Source organism: Bombina bombina, chromosome 6 (genome assembly GCF_027579735.1).
Source record: "Bombina bombina isolate aBomBom1 chromosome 6, aBomBom1.pri, whole genome shotgun sequence".
NCBI lineage: Eukaryota > Metazoa > Chordata > Amphibia > Anura > Bombinatoridae > Bombina > Bombina bombina.
In genome coordinates this window covers 508921965-508942292 of record NC_069504.1, presented here as the reverse complement: position 1 = coordinate 508942292, position 20328 = coordinate 508921965, and the positions used below count along the sequence as shown (strand labels likewise).

The 20328-nt window shown below is 38.6% G+C and overlaps 1 protein-coding gene across 1 annotated transcript in view; it reads right to left on the bottom strand.

The window, feature by feature from the left end:
- The window catches only part of LOC128663195 (long-chain fatty acid transport protein 2), a 215405-nt gene extending 196885 nt beyond the window's left edge, over nt 1–18520 (bottom strand). The window contains exon 1 of the mRNA XM_053717404.1: nt 17923–18520. Within this exon, the coding sequence (XP_053573379.1) occupies nt 17923–18397 (475 nt within the window). The 5' untranslated portion in view covers nt 18398–18520. The remainder of the gene's footprint in view (nt 1–17922) is intronic.
- Nucleotides 18521–20328: the final 1808 nt, after the last annotated feature.

Genomic DNA, 20328 nt, shown 5'->3' with positions numbered 1-20328 from the left:
GAAAGTAATGAAGCCCTTTGTGATACAAAATTTGACATGGGAGAATGTAACTGGAGAATCCCTGTGGCTGACATAAAGGCTCTGTTTGCATCAATTCCAAATTAAACTGAAATATTTTCACTACAATTTAACTTGCTTTTGTCTATATTTTAAAATAAGTCTATTGTAAATAGTAATCCAGGCCTCGATGTGTGCTAAGTATTTTTTAATCTCCAGCATTTACCAATTTTGTTAGGTGTTAAGGGGTTTAATAAAAGCACTTTATATTTAAACCTGAGTGCAGTCTTGTCATTCTTTAGTATCCACGGTTTGCGTGGATACTTTTTTCTTTTGTACGCCTGAACTATACATTTTCTTAAACCTTGTAGAAAGATCAAAGGGATTACCTGGCTTAGCCCATTCCCTAGAAACTATCTCAAAGACAGCACCAGGAACAAGAAAAACGTCAGGAGATTAAACATATGTTTATAAACAGATTTACAGACTAATCTTTAGCTACCTTAGGATCTTTAACCTCTAAAGTAAGAAAAATTGCCTTTAAAAGTGAATGAATATGTTCAAATTTAATTAAAAAAAGGATGAATCTTATTCTTGATCAGAGGAAGACTCCTGTGCATCAGAGAAAACCTCTCTCTCTGAGGACTCAGCAGCTTCATGACCAGAAACTCAAACCTCAGCAGGCTTAGAGCTAGTAGAAGGTAAATTATGGACTTTTTATGCCTACTTGAAAGAGGCATAATGGCAACATTTCAGATACTGTAGAGCGAATTAAGTCGTTAACACGAGGAGCAATATCTGAATAACTACCCTGTAAGGAACATACAGAAGGAGCAGTAACACCTTTAGAAGCAAGAGCAGAGTAGAATGGTCTAAATGCATCAAAATATGGGGGCGGTAGCCAGCGTTTAAAAGAGATGGCTGCACCCGAGTGAGCTCCGGAACACCAAACGGTCTATCAGCCTTAAATCCAGCACCTAAACCCCTTCAACAGGCATAACATGTTAGCCTGCAGCTAAAGTCACCAACCGCAATCGCCAAAACCAACTTTAAAAGCGGATAATAGAGGATCGGGTGAAGCCGGTTCTCATATTCGGCACTCTGCAAAAGGCAAGCAGGCTGGAGGCATAGGACGCATGCATCCACGGAGCGATACCTAACAACGGTCAGTACAGGCTCCATATCAAAGCCCAAATGACAAGGGACAGAGCCCTATAATTAATAGCAGGAGCACCAAGCTGCATTAAAAACTATTCATATCGCAACCAAAGGGATGTTTGTCCTTGGGGATGGGTGCACTAACAGCCTCTAAGTAGAAATACAAAATTTAAAGAGTACCTTATCATAAGTGAACCTGCTGGGGATAAAAGTGGATTCTTTTGTATCACATATAATCACTCATTTGAGATCTGCTTTACTTCTTGCAAAGCAAACATGTCTCCAAAGAAATTAAATAAAGCAGACTGTTCAGCCAAAAAAAAAGGCAAATACAGTGCCATCTATAAATAACTTTTTTACATGTCTGGAACCTCCACAGACCCCCAATGTAGTGGAAGAAGGGGCGAGGTTGAGACAAGAGTCATCATCAGAATCAGACATGGAATATCCAGCATCGGCCATATCTGTTCCTAAAGCTCTTCTAGACTCGTTACCTTCAAAAAAAGATTTTTCCACGTTAATTCAGCAGGTAAAGCAATGCATTCAGGAGGAAATCTCAAAGATCAAGAAAGATCTTACAGAAGTAGGACAAAGGGTGGAAAAGCTAGAGGAAGATTCAGCTCATCAAACTACAACAATGCTGAACTTTAATAATCACCTAGCACAACAAGAAAACACTATCCAGCAATTGGAAAATAAAAAAAAAATTTGGAAAAAAGGAGCCGCCAACACAATATAAGGATAAGGTGGATCCCAGAAATAGTGGCCCCACAAGAATTAGAAAAACATGTTCAAAGTATTTTCGCTTATCTACTAGATGAAAATGAAGACACAACTGTTGCACTCGATAGAGCCCACATGGCCTTTACAAGCTAAACCCACTAATGACTTACCGCCTAGAGATATGATAGTAAAGGCCACAAGCTATCCGATTAAAGAAAATTTGATGAAAAAGGTGAGACAAAAACACCCAATAAAATTCAAGGATTCTTCAAAAAAAAAAAAAAGAGATCCGAGACCCATAACGAACAAACTGCATGAGCAAAACATTCCCTATAGATGGGGACATCCATTCAATTAACAAATACAATGGAGAGGCAAGAGGATCCTATGTCACTCCTCAGAGGAAATTCCATCAACATGCAAACATTTAAGAATAGATCCTCCGCCATCTTCGGACAGCGGTACATCTACTTCTGCTACCAATCGACCCAGGGCGAGTCCGATGCCTCAGAGATCTGAATGGCAGAGGGTGTCCTCTAAAAGGAATGACAAATCATCGTTTAGGCAAAACCTCCGCAAAGTTGAAGGCCAAGAAACCACAAAGAATACCCATAAGTATAATGTGATTTAATTACCTTCTCTGTATTTTTGGACCAAGGTACCTGAAGCGAGGTTTTATCAGTTATGCTAAAAGCCTTATGATTTTCTAACCTTGGGAATAGAGGTGCTAAGAAGTAGACATTTATGTAAGGAAATTTAAATTCTATAACAGAAGGCACTTTTGCATGAAATGTTTAGCTTTCTTGGTTTATTACAGAGGTTATTAGTTAGGTATGAGAAATAAACCCAGAAACTGGATTTATTACCTTAAAGTTGCAGTCTATCCTACCAAGTCGAACTGGCAGAGTATTCCCCCAGAAATTGAAGCTTTATGCTTTTGTTTTATTGTTATTTTGTAAATATTTTGTTTGTTGTTATATTTTTATGCCTAAGGAATGTGAATGAATATTCAAATGCCCATGTAGAAATGCCATGTATATTTAGAGAATCAATGTTGAAAAATGTAAATGACTACACAACATAATGCCGCATGCACTGCGGAGCAACACTTACACATCATTACACAAAATGTGAAAGGATTTAACTGCCCAAACAAAACAAAAATATTGCCCTTCAGGATCTGTGTAAAAGAGGAGGGAAGATCTTGTTATTACAGGAAACTCACTTTAAGGCCAACAATATTCCGAAATATTTCACCACTCACTTTACACAACACTTACATAGTACAAATAGACAAAGGAATGCAAACGGCGTAAGTATTCTTATACACAAGTCTGTTCCATTTAAAATGTTAAAGACAGATAAAGATAAAGAAGGAAGATACTTGTGTATTTCAGGCCTATTGTTCGGCAAACCTATCACAATAGTCAATCTCTATGAACCTAATACACACCAAGACTCCTTCATAGCAAATGTTACCTCTAAGATTTTGGATAACACCAAGGGCCCATTAGTCCTGGGGAGAGATATGAACATCCCTTTGGTACCCTCGATAGACTGTTCAAATCCTAAAAGCCAAATATCGCTCAAATCTCTGAGATCAATTTGGCAAAATATTAAAGCCCTCACTTTACACGATGCCTGGAGATACATACATCCATTAACTAAAGATTTTCCTTTTCTTTCCCATCCACACAAAAGTTATTCTCGACTTGATTATATTATGGTTGATCACAACACACTTTCTGATATCAGAAAATCCAACATAAAGCATACAACATGGTCTGACCACTCCATGGTGGAGTGTTATCTTGGTTGGCCTTCTATGCCGCTCAGATCCTTTAGTTGGAGACTAGACGACACAATGCTACTAAACCCAAAAGATCTGGAAATCTTTACCTAGCAGATAAACACCTATTTCCTATTAAATACCACTCCGGATTCAAATCCGGATATGATTTGCGAGGCGCACAAGGCCTATATGAGAGGTGAATTTATAAAAACTAGAGCAAACAAAAGCAGGTTAGATAGGAAAATGTACACATCACTAGTCCAAAAAATAGCTGAATTAGATTTTGTAGTAAAAATTAACCCTAATAATGACCAACTTAATGAACACTTACAGATTGAAACTCAAAGAAAACAGTTATTCTTGCAACAAAATTTTTTTGGGGAAAGCAACAAAATAGGTAAACTACTAGCAAGAGCACTTAAAAAGCAACAATTAAAAACATATATTCACTCAATCAAAGCTAAACATGAAAATCAAGCAGAAGATACTAAACACATAGCTAAATTTTCCAGTCATTCTACCACAAATTATATAATATAAATACAGATAGACCTTCGGAAATGCATAAAAGAGCGTGTGACCAATACTTACTCCCTAGTATATCCGAAGAGGAAGCCCAATCACTAGAATCCCCGATATTGGAGGAAGAAGTATCTGAAGCCATATCAAATATGAAACCTAGTAAAGCCCCAGGTCCAGATGGATTTACCAATCTCTATTATAAAACTTTTAAAACTTGTTTAATCCCCCAAATGACAACATTGTTTACTTATACAGTATATAAGATTATTATATATTCCCTGACACTATGCTCCAAGCGCATATTACAGTCCTGCCAAAACCAGGTAAAATTCCAAACACCCCGGCCAATTTCAGACCATTCTCACTGCTGAATGCAAACCTAAAGCTATACGCCAAAGTCCTAGCCATGAGATTAAATAAATTATTACCATCTCTAATAGAACACGACCAAGTAGGATTCGTTCCAACAAGGGAGGCTAAGAACAATATAAGTAAAGTCATCACACTATTAGATTATATCAAATATAACAACATACCTGCAGCTCTACTATCTACTGATGCTGAGAAAGCCTTTGATAGATAAGATTGGACATTCCTACAAACTACATTAATTAAATTTGGCTTTCCTACAAAATTAATTTCCCAAAATAATGGCATTATATTCAAATCCCTCAGCTCAAATATGGATCAACGGCACCTTATCAGATACATTTGAAATTAGAAATGGCATGCTGCAGGGGTGTCCTTTGTCCCCTCCCTTATTTGTCCTTTCACTTGAGTCTTTGGCAGCCAACCCCAAAATAATAGGAATCAATATACAAGCAAACATACAAACTTGAATATATGTGTGTATTAGTCCTGCGCTGGCCACAGATAGGAGATATCAAACCCTTCTAGAGACACACCTTCCTCAAAAATGTGTAATAAGTTATAAGAGTAGAAAAGTTAATAGAGGGCACTAAAAAATCTTAAGATATCACAGAAATGTTATAGACAGATATAGTGTCTATATAAACAATTTGAACCCCAACACTAGATTTGCAGTATATATTAAAACCTTTTCGGCCAGATTACGAGTTTTGCATTAGGAGCTATGCAGTGCTAACGAGCAGATTTTTCTCACTGCTCATTTACCTGCAGCTCTGGTATTACAGGTTTTTACAAACCCGGCGTTAAAAGGCAAGAAGTGAGCGTTGAGCAAAATTTTGCTCCATACCGTACTCCAATACCAGCGTACTCCAATAAATAACTATTTAATAACTACCTAGCTATTTAATTACTACCTAGCTAAAATAAAGACAAATTTACCTGTAAAATAAAACCTAACCTGTTACACTAACACTACAATTAAATAAATTAACTAAATTAAATACAATTAAATAAATTAAATTAGCTAAAATAAAAAACAAATTACACATCTTTAAACTAATTACACCTATTCTAATAGCCCTATCAAAATAAAAAAGCCCCCCCAAAATAAAAAAACCCTAGCCTAAACTAAACTATCAATAGCCCTTAAAAGGGCCTTTTGCGGGGCATTGCCTCAAAGTAATCAGCTCTTTTACCTGTAAAAAAAAAATACAAACAACCCCCCCAAACAGTAAAACCCACCACCCACACAACCAACCCCCCAAATAAAAAGCTAACTAAAAAAACCTAAGCTCCCCATTGCCCTGAAAAGGGCATTTGGATGGGCATTGCCCTTAAAAGGGCATCTGGCTCTTTTGCAGGCCAACCCCCTAACCTAAAAATAAAACCCAAGTGGCAAGATGTCCTCAACGAAGCCGGCAGAAGTGGTCCTCCAAATGGGCAGAAGTCTTCATCCAGACGGCATCTTCTATCTTCATCCTTCTGGCGCGGAGCGGGTCCATCTTCAACACATCTGACGCGGAGCATCATCTTCAAACGACGGCTTCTTCGTAATGAATATCTCTTTAAGTGAAGTCATCCAAGATGGCGTCCCTTAGATTCCGATTGGCTGATAGAATTCTATCACCCAATTGGAATTAAGGTAGAAAAAATCCTATTGGCTGATGCAATTAGCCAATAGGATTGAGCTGGCATTCTATTGGCTGTTCCAATCAGCCAATAGGATTTTTTCTACCTTAATTCCGATTGGCTGATCACGTCGGATGTCTTGAAGTTGGACCCGCTTCACGCCGGAAGGATAAAGATAGAAGATGCCGTCTGGATGAAGACTTCTGCCCGTCTGGAGGACCTCTTCTGCCCGTCTGGAGCACCACTTTTGCCGGCTTCGTTGAGGAGATCTTGCAACTTGGATGAAGGCTTCTCCCGTTAAGTGAATCTTCGGGGGTTAGTACTAGGATTTTTTTAAGGGTGTATTGGGTGGGTTTATTTTTTAGATTAGGGGTTTGGGCTGCAGAAGAGCTAAATGCCCTTTTAAATGCAATGCCCATCCAAATGCCCTTTTCAGGGCAATGTGGAGCTTAGGGTTTTTTAGTTAGCTTTTTATTTGGGGGGTTGGTTGTGTGGGTGGTAATTTGTTTTTATTTTCTGTAATTTAGTGGGGGTTTTTTTTGTGATTTAGCTAATTTATTTAATTGTATTTAATTTAGTTAATGTATTTAATTGTAGTGTAGTGTTAGGTGTTAGTGTAACATAGGTTAGGTTTTATTTTACAGGCAAATTTGTCTTTATTTTAGCTAGGTAGTTATTAAATAGTTAATAACTACTTAATAACTATTCTACTTAGTTAAAATAAATACAAACTTGCCTGTAAAATAAAAAGAAACCCTAAGCTAGATACAATGTAACTATTAGTTATATTGTAGCTAGCTTAGGGTTTATTTTATAGGTAAGTATTTAGTTTTAAATAGGAATAATGTAGTTAATGATAGTAATTTTATTTAGATTTATTTAAATTATATTTCAATTAGGGGGTGTTAGGGTTAGACTTAGGTTTATGGGTTAATACATTTAATATAATGACGGCGACGTTGGGGCGGAAGATTAGGGGTTAATATATATATATATATATATATATATATATATATATATATATATATTGTAGGTGGCGGCGATGTTAGGGGCGGCAGATTAGGGGTTAATAATATTTAACTAGTGTTTGCGAGGCGGGAGTGCGGCGGTTTAGGGGTTAATATGTTTATTATAGTGGCGGCGATGTCCGGAGCGGCAGATTAGGGGATAATAATTTTATTTCAGTGTTTGCAATGCGGGAGGGCCTCGGTTTAGGGGTTAATAGGTAGTTTATGGGTGTTAGTGTACTTTTTAGCACTTTAGTTATGAGTTTTATGCTATAGCGTTGTAGTGTAAAACTCATAATTACTGACTTTAGAATGTGTTACGGATCTTGGAGGTAGAGGGTGTACCGCTCACTATTTTGGCCTCCCAGGACAGACTTGTAATACCGGCGCTATGGAAGTCCCATAGAAAAAAGAGTTTACAAAGTTTACGTAATTCGTTTTGCGGTAAGGCCAAAGAAGTGTGTGGTGCCTCTAAACCTGCAAGACTCGTAATAGCAGCGGTAGTGAAAAAGCAGCGTTAGGACCTGTTAACGCTGCTTTTTCAGCTTAATGCAAAACTCGTAATCTAGCTGTTTATTTGTCAAAGGTCTACAATTAACAATTTAAACTCAAACAGTAAACATAAAATAGGGACATCTCCCATATAGATAAAAACACTCCTATATATAATTTGAATGCAATTTAAATGCAAAAATAGAGTACAGAGTAAAATATAGTGAATTTAGGAGTAAATAGCAGACTTTAAATAACGAATCAATTAATTAATCAGTTGCGTGTGTACATAGACAGCCTAAGTAGGCTAACACAAAGTACAAATTACTTGGTGATAAATGTACATAAATTGCCTTGGTACATATTATCTACTATCAGCCAATATTAGTATAGATTATATATTCATAACTTTAAAACAGCATACCACCATTAAAGATAAAATAACACTTGATCTATAGCCACTAATATAGAAACTTTATCCTCTTCGACTTAGCTAGATCTTTAAAGTGTACTAGTGGAAGATTGTTTGCAGGATAAAATATTGCCTCTTTAGAGAACCAGAGTCTTAGGCACTATCTCTTATATTGAGTCTCCTGCTTCAGGATGCGGTAGCATACAGTAAAGGTGCAGACACACAGATTTACCTTTAAAACATATGAGGAATTTTCCTACAGGTTTCGTTGTGACACTTGTTATCAATGCTTTGGTTTACCTGTGTGAGCTCTGTTCTCTGCTTTTGTTCCTTACTGCAGTTATTCAAACGTGTGCAGCGTCTTGCACGGCTCCTCTGTAGCGTTCACGTGACTTTACCTTACGTCACAGCATGGATCCTCTATGTAGCAACTTTATTTAAAGTTGAGTTGGAAACAAAAAAGACCTTTCGAAAAATAGTAGCAAACTTCAGCAATAGGTTGCAATACAGATCTCCTTGCACTTAGTGCTGACAGCACGCAAGTTGTATCTGTCGTAGCTCGAATTATAACCCGGGTTATTTGCAAATGTTCCACAATGTCCCAATATATAGATACTGCAATAGATGCAATCAGTATAATTGTGCCCGTTTTTTAGCATTCAAAGTATTCAGCTTGTGTCTCTTCAATGTGTTTCACCCTATAGTGGGCTTTATCAAGATAGGTAACAGGCATTACTTCACATTTTTTTAATAGGTAATAAATGAATTCCATTGGCTACAAAGATAGTGGCAATTAGTTAAAGGTGGTATGCTACAGATTAATTTAAAACATTAGAAACATTAAAGGTGGTATGCTTATATTATGCACATTTTGGCTATTCATTGATTCCCAAAAATAATGACACTTAGTCAAAGGTGGTATGCTATAGATTCATTTCAAACATTAAAGGTGGTATGCTTGTGTTATACCTCATAATCATGTAATTATTTCCACTTACAGATTGTGGACTAGAATCATGTTTATGTTATATTCTATATCTTACAATAGTTGTGGTAATCCAATATTATCATATCAAATTCATTAGAATTATATTAGAGGGTGTAACCAAAGTGGTACAATGTTTCATATATGGTAGAAATGTAGCACCCTAACCCCATTTTGGAAAGAAATACATACAGCGATTAGTAAGGTCATAGATCTAACACCTAAATTTACACCAGAATTTTATTTGTTTAATGTTCTATCTATATTGTTTAAAGATAGCAGCAATACTGGAAATCAATAGACAATGTCCTTATTGTATGAAACCGGTATAAATACCTAACATTTTGTGGTTAATGTTGTACTACTATGTGGAAAAGAGATATGCGCAGCTGCTCTAAGAAAAACAGAATTTATGCTTACCTGATAAATTACTTTCTCCAACGGTGTGTCCGGTCCACGGCGTCATCCTTACTTGTGGGATATTCTCTTCCCCAACAGGAAATGGCAAAGAGCCCAGCAAAGCTGGTCACATGATCCCTCCTAGGCTCCGCCTTCCCCAGTCATTCGACCGACGTAAAGGAGGAATATGCATAGGAGAAATCATATGATACCGTGGTGACTGTAGTTAGAGAAAATAATTCATCAGACCTGATTAAAAAACCAGGGCGGGCCGTGGACCGGACACACCGTTGGAGAAAGTAATTTATCAGGTAAGCATAAATTCTGTTTTCTCCAACATAGGTGTGTCCGGTCCACGGCGTCATCCTTACTTGTGGGAACCAATACCAAAGCTTTAGGACACGGATGATGGGAGGGAGCAAATCAGGTCACCTAGATGGAAGGCACCACGGCTTGCAAAACCTTTCTCCCAAAAATAGCCTCAGAAGAAGCAAAAGTATCAAATTTGTAAAATTTGGTAAAAGTGTGCAGTGAAGACCAAGTCGCTGCCTTACATATCTGATCAACAGAAGCCTCGTTCTTGAAGGCCCATGTGGAAGCCACAGCCCTAGTGGAATGAGCTGTGATTCTTTCAGGAGGCTGCCATCCAAATTGTGCAACAAACGTTCCTTCTTTGAAACTGGATTCGGACACAAAGAAGGCACAACTATCTCCTGGTTAATATTTTTGTTAGAAACAACTTTCGGAAGAAAACCAGGTTTAGTACGCAAAACCACCTTATCTGCATGGAACACCAGATAAGGAGGAGAACACTGCAGAGCAGATAACTCAGAAACTCTTCTAGCAGAAGAAATTGCAACCAAAAACAAAACTTTCCAAGATAATAACTTAATATCTACGGAATGTAAGGGTTCAAACGGAACCCCTTGAAGAACTGAAAGAACTAAATTGAGACTCCAAGGAGGAGTCAAAGGTTTGTAAACAGGCTTGATTCTAACCAGAGCCTGAACAAAAGCTTGAACATCTGGCACAGCCGCCAGCTTTTTGTGAAGTAAAACAGATAAAGCAGAAATCTGTCCCTTCAAAGAACTTGCAGATAATCCTTTCTCCAAACCCTCTTGTAGAAAGGATAGAATCTTAGGAATTTTCATCTTGTTCCATGGGAATCCTTTCGATTCGCACCAACAGATATATTTTTTCCATACTTTATGGTAAATTTTTCTAGTTACAGGCTTTCTAGCCTGAATAAGAGTATCAATGACAGAATCTGAGAACCCACGCTTTGATAAAATCAAGCGTTCAATCTCCAAGCAGTCAGTTGGAGTGAGGCCAGATTCGGATGTTCGAACGGACCTTGAACAAGAAGGTCCCGTCTCAAAGGTAGCTTCCATGGTGGAGCCGATGACATATTCACCAGGTCTGCATACCAAGTTCTGCGTGGCCACGCAGGAGCTATCAAGATCACCGAAGCCCTCTCCTGATTGATCCTGGCTAACAGCCTGGGAATGAGAGGAAACGGTGGGAATACATAAGCTAGGTTGAAGGTAAAGGGCGCTACTAGTGCATCTACTAGAGTCGCCTTGGGATCCCTGGATCTGGACCCATAGCAAGGAACCTTGAAGTTCTGACGAGACGCCATCAGATCCATGTCTGGAATGCCCCATAATTGAGTTATGTGGGCAAAGATTTCCGGATGGAGTTCCCACTCCCCCGGGTGAAAGTCTGATTGAAACCTTATGAATTTGGCCTTTGCTAGTTGAGGCCAAGCCTTGAGAGCATTGAATATCGCTCTCAGTTCCAGAATGTTTATCGGGAGAAGAGATTCTTCCCGAGACCATAGACCCTGAGCTTTCAGGGGTTTCCAGACCGCGCCCCAGCCCACCAGACTGGCGTCGGTCGTGACAATGACCCACTCTGGTCTGCGGAAGCTCATCCCTTGAGACAGGTTGTCCAGGGTCAGCCACCAACGGAGTTAAACTCTGGTCCACTGATCTACTTGGATCGTCGGGGACAAGTCTGTATAATCCCCATTCCACTGTCTGAGCATGCACAGTTGTAATGGTCTTAGATGAATTCGCGCAAAAGGAACTATGTCCATTGCCGCAACCATCAAACGTATTACTTCCATGCACTGCGCTATGGAAGGAAGAAGAACAGAATGAAGTACTTGACAAGAGCTTAGAAGTTTTGATTTTCTGGCCTCTGTCAGAAAAATCTTCATTTCTAAGGAGTCTATTATTGTTCCCAAGAAGGGAACTCTTGTTGACGGGAATAGAGAACTTTTTTCTACGTTCACTTTCCACCCGTGAGATCTGAGAAAGGCTAGGACAATGTCCGTATGAGCCTTTGCTTGTGGCAGAGACGACGCTTGAATCAGTATGTCGTCCAAGTAAGGTACTACTGCAATGCCCCTTGGCCTTAGCACCGCTAGAAGGGACCCTAGTACCTTTGTGAAAATTCTTGGAGCAGTGGCTAATCCGAATGGAAGTGCCACAAACTGGTAATGCTTGTCCAGAAAGGCGAACCTTAGGAACCGATGATGTTCCTTGTGGATAGGAATATGTAGATACGCATCCTTTAAATCCACCGTGGTCATGAATTGACCTTCCTGGATGGTAGGAAGAATTGTCCGAATGGTTTCCATTTTGAACGATGGAACCCTGAGAAATTTGTTTAGGATCTTGAGATCCAAAATTGGCCTGAATGTTCCCTCTTTTTTGGGAACTATGAACAGATTGGAGTAAAACCCCATCCCTTGTTCTCCTAATGGAACAGGATGAATCACTCCCATTTTTAACAGGTCTTCTACACAATGTAAGAATGCCTGTCTTTTTATTTGGTCTGAAGACAATTGAGACCTGTGGAACCTTCCCCTTGGGGGTAGTTCCTTGAATTCCAGGAGATAACCTTGAGAAACTATTTCTAGCGCCCAAGGATCCTGAACATCTCTTGCCCAAGCCTGAGCGAAGAGAGAGAGTCTGCCCCCCACCAGATCCGGTCCCGGATCGGGGGCCAGCATCTCATGCTGTCTTAGTAGCGGTAGCAGGCTTCTTGGCCTGCTTACCTTTGTTCCAGCCTTGCATCGGTCTCCAGGCTTTCTTGGTTTGAGAAGAATTACCCTCTTGCTTAGAGGATGTAGAATTTGAGGCTGGTCCGTTTCTGCGAAAGGGACGAAAATTTGTTTTATTTTTAGCCTTAAAAGACCTATCCTGAGGAAGGGCGTGGCCCTTTCCCCCAGTGATGTCTGAAATAATCTCTTTCAAGTCAGGGCCAAACAGCGTTTTCCCCTTGAAAGGGATGTTAAGCAATTTGTTCTTGGAGGACACATCCGCTGACCAAGACTTTAGCCAAAGCGCTCTGCGTGCCACAATAGCAAAACCTGAATTTTTCGCCGCTAAACTAGCTAATTGCAAAGTGGCGTCTAAGGTAAAAGAGTTAGCCAATTTAAGAGCTTGAACTCTGTCCATAACCTCCTCATAAGAAGATGCTTTATTGAGCGACATTTCTAGTTCTTCGAACCAGAAACACGCTGCTGTAGTGACAGGAACAATGCATGAAATTGGTTGTAGAAGGTAACCTTGCTGAACAAACATCTTTTTAAGCAAACCCTCTAATTTTTTTATCCATAGGATCTTTGAAAGCACAACTATCTTCTATAGGGATAGTGGTGCGTTTGTTTAGAGTAGAAACCGCCCCCTCGACCTTGGGGACTGTCTGCCATAAGTCCTTCCTGGGGTCGACCATAGGAAATAATTTCTTAAATATAGGGGGAGGGACAAAAGGTATGCCGGGCCTTTCCCATTCAATTTAAATTTGAATGTAATAACGTCAGGTTCAGCTTGTTGAGAAATTTTTCCTGAATCTGAAATTTCTCCCTCAGACAAAACCTCCCTGGCCCCTTCAGACTGGTGTAAGGGCATGTCAGAACCATTATCATCAGTGTCCTCATGCTCTTCAGTATCTAAAACAGAGCAGTCACGCTTTCGCTGATAAGTGGTCATTTTGGCTAAAATGTTTTTAATAGAATTATCCATTACAGCCGTTAATTGTTGCATAGTAAGGAGGATTGGCGCACTAGATGAACTAGGGACCTCCTGAGTGGGCAAGACTGGTGTAGACATAGAAGGAGATGATGCAGTACCATGCTCTGGAATGACCAAATTGTCACAATTATTTCCTATGGTCGACCCCAGGAAGGACTTATGGCAGACAGTCCCCAAGGTCGAGGGGGCGGTTTCTACTCTAAACAAACGCACCACTATCCCTATAGAAGATAGTTGTGCTTTCAAAGATCCTATGGATAAAAAATTAGAGGGTTTGCTTAAAAAGATGTTTGTTCAGCAAGGTTACCTTCTACAACCAATTTCATGCATTGTTCCTGTCACTACAGCAGCATGTTTCTGGTTCGAAGAACTAGAAATGTCGCTCAATAAAGCATCTTCTTATGAGGAGGTTATGGACAGAGTTCAAGCTCTTAGCCATCTCCGTGGAGATGTTGCCTGTGCAACGGCAAAGAGAATGACTGGGGAAGGCGGAGCCTAGGAGGGATCATGTGACCAGCTTTGCTGGGCTCTTTGCCATTTCCTGTTGGGGAAGAGAATATCCCACAAGTAAGGATGACGCCGTGGACCGGACACACCTATGTTGGAGAAATTGGACTACAAAATGGAAGTAAAAACCACTTAGAAGCAGAGACTTTTTAAAGACATTTTATTCTACAATTATACTACATGTGTGTAATATGCTTCTTGTGAAACACTGTAGTGTATGTTAATTAATATGTCCAATAAAGAAATAATAAATAAAAATAAAAAAAACATTTAAACATGTGCTACATACATTTGTTGGAGGCAATATCTCAGCCTGCTTACAATAAACACATATAACACTGGTAGAAAAGTGTTCAGAGGGCTCAGCTTCTAAAGTAGGTTTACTGACAGAATCAGAAGGCTCCATAACAGCCTAAAACTACAAAAGTAGTAAAGTGCATATAAAAGAAAACATATAGTTATATCCCCTAAAAAAGAGCTCTTGAAAAAAGGGAAAATACTTACCCCCTCCTAAAGCAGCTTATAAAAAACAACTTACAAGGCCAAAATGAGCTAATCCAACATTCAGGATTACCCACTAAAGGACAGAGGCACCACATCTGGCCTTCAAATAGCGCACCTAAGTAATGAGGGAGCACACTTGTTATCCGACATGATACGGAGAAAAAGGGCACCAAAAACTGACTCGAAAGCAAACAAGCGTAATAGATGTGTGAAAACTCAAACAAAAAATGTGCACAGAAAAACCAATGTGCGCTAAAACATATACCATTTTTTTTTTTTTTTAAAGGGGAATAACTTTAATAATAAATAGTAATCTGTCCCAAATATATTTATATATACACCTTATTGATAGTATGCACTTCAATGTTTTTGTCTTGAAAAAGGCTGGTGCTGCTGCCGAAACGTCAGCATGCTTTCTTTAAAGGATAAAGATTGCTGAAGTTTTAATGAAAATCACACATTTTGGAAATATATCATTAAATAACTTAGCTGGCTAATAAAGTACCCACATTAAATAATAAAATATATTACTTTTCTATAGGCAGGAAAAAAAACAGCAGAAAGGAAAACCAATGCTGAAACACATCAGGGGCCCCATTACATATGTGGCGTCGCCCGCGCTGTCTTGGTATCCTATATACAGCGCTGCATATAAATGCGGCACGTATATTTCACCCGTCGCCCGCAATTTTACTTCCATAAGCTAACATGGGACAGCATCACAAATCGATAGCCAATATTCAGCGCTAGGACTTACGTGGTGAAAATGAATAAATCTTACTCAATTTTCACCTCGCTACACAAGGCAGCTGCAGCAAGCCTTGCGCTGAGTATCGGAGCACCGTAACTCCCGAAAATGCCTGCAAAAATAAACTAACACCAAACACATGCGCAATATCTATCTACCTGTCAACCGCAATCCCCCACCCCAATAAATAATAAAGTGTATTAACCCCTATATCCGCCATCAAACCCACACCGAAAGTAATAACTAAATTATTAACCCCTAAAGCCGCCAACCCCAACATCGCAAACTACCTATTAAAACTATTAACCCCTAATCTGCCATTAACCCACAACACAAACTACCTATTAAAGTATTAATCCCTAAACCGGCAAAGCCCACAACACAATAAACCTATCAAAGCATTAACCCCTAAACCACCAAAGCCCACAACAGAATAAACCTATCAAAGTATTAACCCCTAAACAGCCAAAGCAAATAAATAAATTACTAAGCCTCCAGACCTAACACCCTCTAAATGTACCCAAATTACCTAATCTACAAAATACTAAAGTTACTATTAAAATAAAAAACCTAACGCTACTTTAAAAATAAAAATAAACTAAGTATAAATTAAAGGGACAGTCTAGTCAAAATTAAAATTCTGGTGTAGACTGTCCCTTTAAGCTACAATTACAGAAAAAAAATCTAAGATTACATAAAATAAAAAACAAAAATTACCAAACAAAATTATACCTAATCCCTATGAAAATAAAAAAAGCCCGCCCAAAATAAAAAAACACCCCCTACTCTTAGAATAAATTACCAGTAGTCCTTAAAAGGGCTTTTTGCAGGACATTGCCCCAAGATAATCAGCTCTTTTACATCAAAATACACAAAGTCCCCCTAACAGTAAACCCCCCACCCACCAAACCCCCCAAAATAAAAGAACCTAACACTAAAAAACCTAATCTACCCATTGCCCTGAATTTGTTTGGGCATTGCCTTTAAAAGGGCATTTAGCTCTTTTACTGCCCATCCCTAATCTTAAAAAAAACAACCCCCCCCAAAAAAAACCTTAAAAAACCTAAGTCTAACCCCCTGGTTGATACTCACCATTCCTGAAGTCCGGCGGAGAAGGTCCTGTCTCATGCGGTGAAGTCTTCTTCCAAGCGGCGACCTCTTCTGACCGCGGAGCTGAAGACCAGCGACTCTGGAACTGAAGTGCGGTGACCATGGAGGATCCACTTCGTATGATCGCCGCCGTACACTGAATAGAGAATTCAAGGTACGAGATTAAAAATGGTGTCCCTTGAATTCCTATTGGCTGATTTGATTCTTCAAATTCAAATCAGCCATTAGGATGAAAGCTACTCAAATCCTATTGGCTGTTCAAATCAGCCAATAGGATGAGAGCTACTGAAAGTCTATTGGCTAATTTGAATAGCCAATAGAATTTCAGCAGATTAAGGGTTAATAGTTTTAATAGGTAGTTTGCGATTTTGGGGTTGGTGGATTTAGGGGGTAACAATTTAGTTATTACTTGCATTGTAGGTTTGATGGCGGATATAGGGCTTCATAGTTTAATTAAGCATATTGTGCTGTGAGGGGTTTCAGTTTAGGGGTTAATACATTTATTAATTATTTGTGAGAGGGGGGATTGCGGATGTAGAGGTTTTACATGTCAGGCTTATTTTTGGGAGGCGTGTTAGACTTTTACGGGAGAATAGTTGTTTTTTTTTACTATTCTTAGGCGCCGGCAGTTTCTAAAGTGCCGTAAGTCACTAGCAACTCCAGAAATTTGTATTTATGCTCATTTCTGGACATCACTAGTTTATCCGACTTACGGCACTTTATGAACTGCCAGCGGGGTATATTGAATACCCTGATGTGCAAGGTGAAATTATGGGCAGCGCGGGTTGCAGCGCTTGCGATGAAGCCTGTGCCGTAAATGTAATCTCGCCCCAGCAGAGCATTTGAAATAGGAGTATATTGATGACCCAACAGGAGGAGGCAAAGGACAGGTCCCCGTGGCACCTGTGGAAGGCTTGTGACTAATTCCCACAAGGTAAAAAAACACATCCTTCCATCAAACAAATGTGTCCCTCTCACTGAAGAATAACGTGCATCTCTTCAATCTTCACCTTCCTCCAGTGGAGGACAAGACACACAAAAATAACATTACAGAAATGTTTTTAAATATTCATAAGGCATGATACAATAAAATAATTTTTTTTTACTTATGTTACTTTGAATGAATGACTGACTGTGTGACTCCCTTTATGACAACCTGCACTTCACTTCAGACCACTAGCTCCACCCATAAGTATCATATGACAAGCTTTATTAGTTAGAGTAGCAACACTGTTAAATAATCATACACGTTAACTACATTTGTATGCTTAACATCAATATTGAAACATTGACTGACACTTGGATTTAACTACTGGTGGCTTTTGGTAGTACTAAGACAGACACATTCAAATGCAGGCAACTTATAGAAAAAAAAGTCTCAGCTGGCTAACTGGCATCTAAATCTGCATATTGCTTTCAAAGCAAGCTTCTATATACTAGTAAGGGAAAAGGAAAAAATGATCGGATTCTTTTTCTGTGCCGTATTCTATATATTGTGGTAATGCTTTACATTGGTCTCTCTCACCTGGAGCAGCAATTAGCACCTTTGCTCCACTTGACTTGAAGCAATGCAGAAAAGACTTAGACCGTATGTTGTAGTTCAGGCAAGCCATTGGACATCCCAGTTTTAAAAGTCCCAGCCATATCCATACATAGGCAGGTTCATTAGACATGAAGAGGCCCACACAGTCTCCTTGTTTAAGTTTAGCGTGTTGTTTCAGTGCCCACGCTAACTGATTGCTTTTCAGATCTATATCCATGTAGGTGTAAGCTTGATCTTGATAAATAATAAAGTTCTGATGAGCTCTTACAGATAGTTGCTGCAAAAATATATCTAACAACAAAAATGGAGGAGAGCGCTGAGATTGGCGTGTCATCTTTGTCATGTAGCGCAGAGCCCTAAAAAAGAAATTAATGTCCTGCCACAAATAAGGAAAGAATATACGTCTTAGCAGCCAGGCAAGGGGAAGCCCCAGGAGAACCATGTGCACAGCAGACATGGTCAAGGAGCTATATGAAAAGCAAACCTACAGGAAAGATCTGAATCCCAGTAGCAAAAAAACCTGAAAAAGCAGAAAGTGTCTCTATAATGCATGCAAGTACCATGAAACAATAAGCTGGGAACGGCGTGCGTTACTTGAATAAATACACTGTACAAAGAACACTGGAATGTACTCTGAACCCTATCAATTTCATGTAGCTAAAAGAAGACTCATTTACTACTTTTAACCTTTTCACTACCACAGGGAGCTGTTACGTTCCTTAACAAATGATTGCATTATTACAGAAGAAAACAAAATGCTTACTCAAATTAAATGATCCTATATTTATCTAAAAAAAGTCTCCTTTTTTCCATACACTTTTTTTTCTCTCAATTACCAGGATATACCTTTATGTTTATTATACAGTATATACAGGCAACGTTTAGCTTGAGGGTTGTTTATCTCGCTAGGCAGGGTCCTGGAAGTGAAGAAGAAAAACATATATTAAATTATAACACAAAAAAACAACAACAAAGGTTTTATGTGATTTCTCTGCAAGCCAGTCAGTTTAGCTTCACAGGATACTCAGCTAGCCACCTGCTGACAAGGTCTCAATATTAAGAAAAAAGTTTGTAGGGAATAAAAGAGTTAAAGTATATATGTATAGCTGTGGTTAATTATAAGCAGATACACTGTAGACAATAAATAATTACTAAGATTAACTAAGTTACATGAAGCAACCAAGAGATAAAGGGAGTACACAGTGTAAAAATGCACAAAGTGCTATAGCTTATATCAAGACAGAAAGAAAAAGGAAACAATATAAAGTACAGTTTATATTCCAAAAGCTAAAATTGTTTATTTGGCATTAAACTAAGCTGTACACCACTAGTGCAGGTTACAATCACATAATGGGAAATTAAATAGACAAATTTCACAAGTATACTTATTAATATACGGCTCGATTACGATATTTGCGGTACGGCTTTTAACGCTGAAAAATTGGCCATTTCGCTGGAATGGCCAGGAACGCATATTACGAGTCACGGGGGTATAGCTATACAGAAAGCATTTTAGCCTGTAATGCAACGTCCATTCCGCTCTCAAAAAGATTTTCATAGCTCCCTTATTACAGGTTGTGCGGTCCGGCTTAAAAGCTTGTGTTACAGCCTATACCGACACGATCCAGTCCGCCATTTGAGACCAGTAGTTATGGATTTTGTGTAACAAAAATGTTTCACAAAACTCATAACTAAAATGTTACAAAGTACACTAACACCCATAAACTACCTATTAACCCCTAAACCGCCACCCTCCCACATCGCAAACACTATATTCAACCTATTAACCCCTAATCTGCCACCCACCCACATTGCGACTAGTAAATAAAATTATTAACCCCTAATCTGCCGCCCACCCACATTGCCAACACTATTTAAATATATTAACCCCTAAACCGCCACTCCCCGACATAGCTGACACTAAATAAACCTATTTACCCCTAAACCTCCGCCCCCCCACATCGTAACTACTAAACCTATTAACCCCTAAACCGCCGGCACCCCACATCGCAAAACACTAAATAAACTATTAACCCCTAAACCTAACACCCCCTAACTTTAAATTAAAATTACAATATAACTATATTTAAATAAATAAAAACGTACCTGTTAAATAAAAATAAACCTAACATTAAACTATAATAATATTCTATTAAAATTAAAAATAAATACCAATTAAAAAACATAAATTACAAATTTAAAAAAAAACTAACACTACGAAAAAACTGAAAACCTAAATTACAAATTTTTTTTAAAAAAATAATCCTATGAAAAAAATCAAAAACATCTAAGATTACAAAAAAATAATAAACACTAAAATTACGAAAAATAAAAAACAAAATTATCAAAAATAAAAACAATTGTACCTAATCTAATAGCCTATAAAAA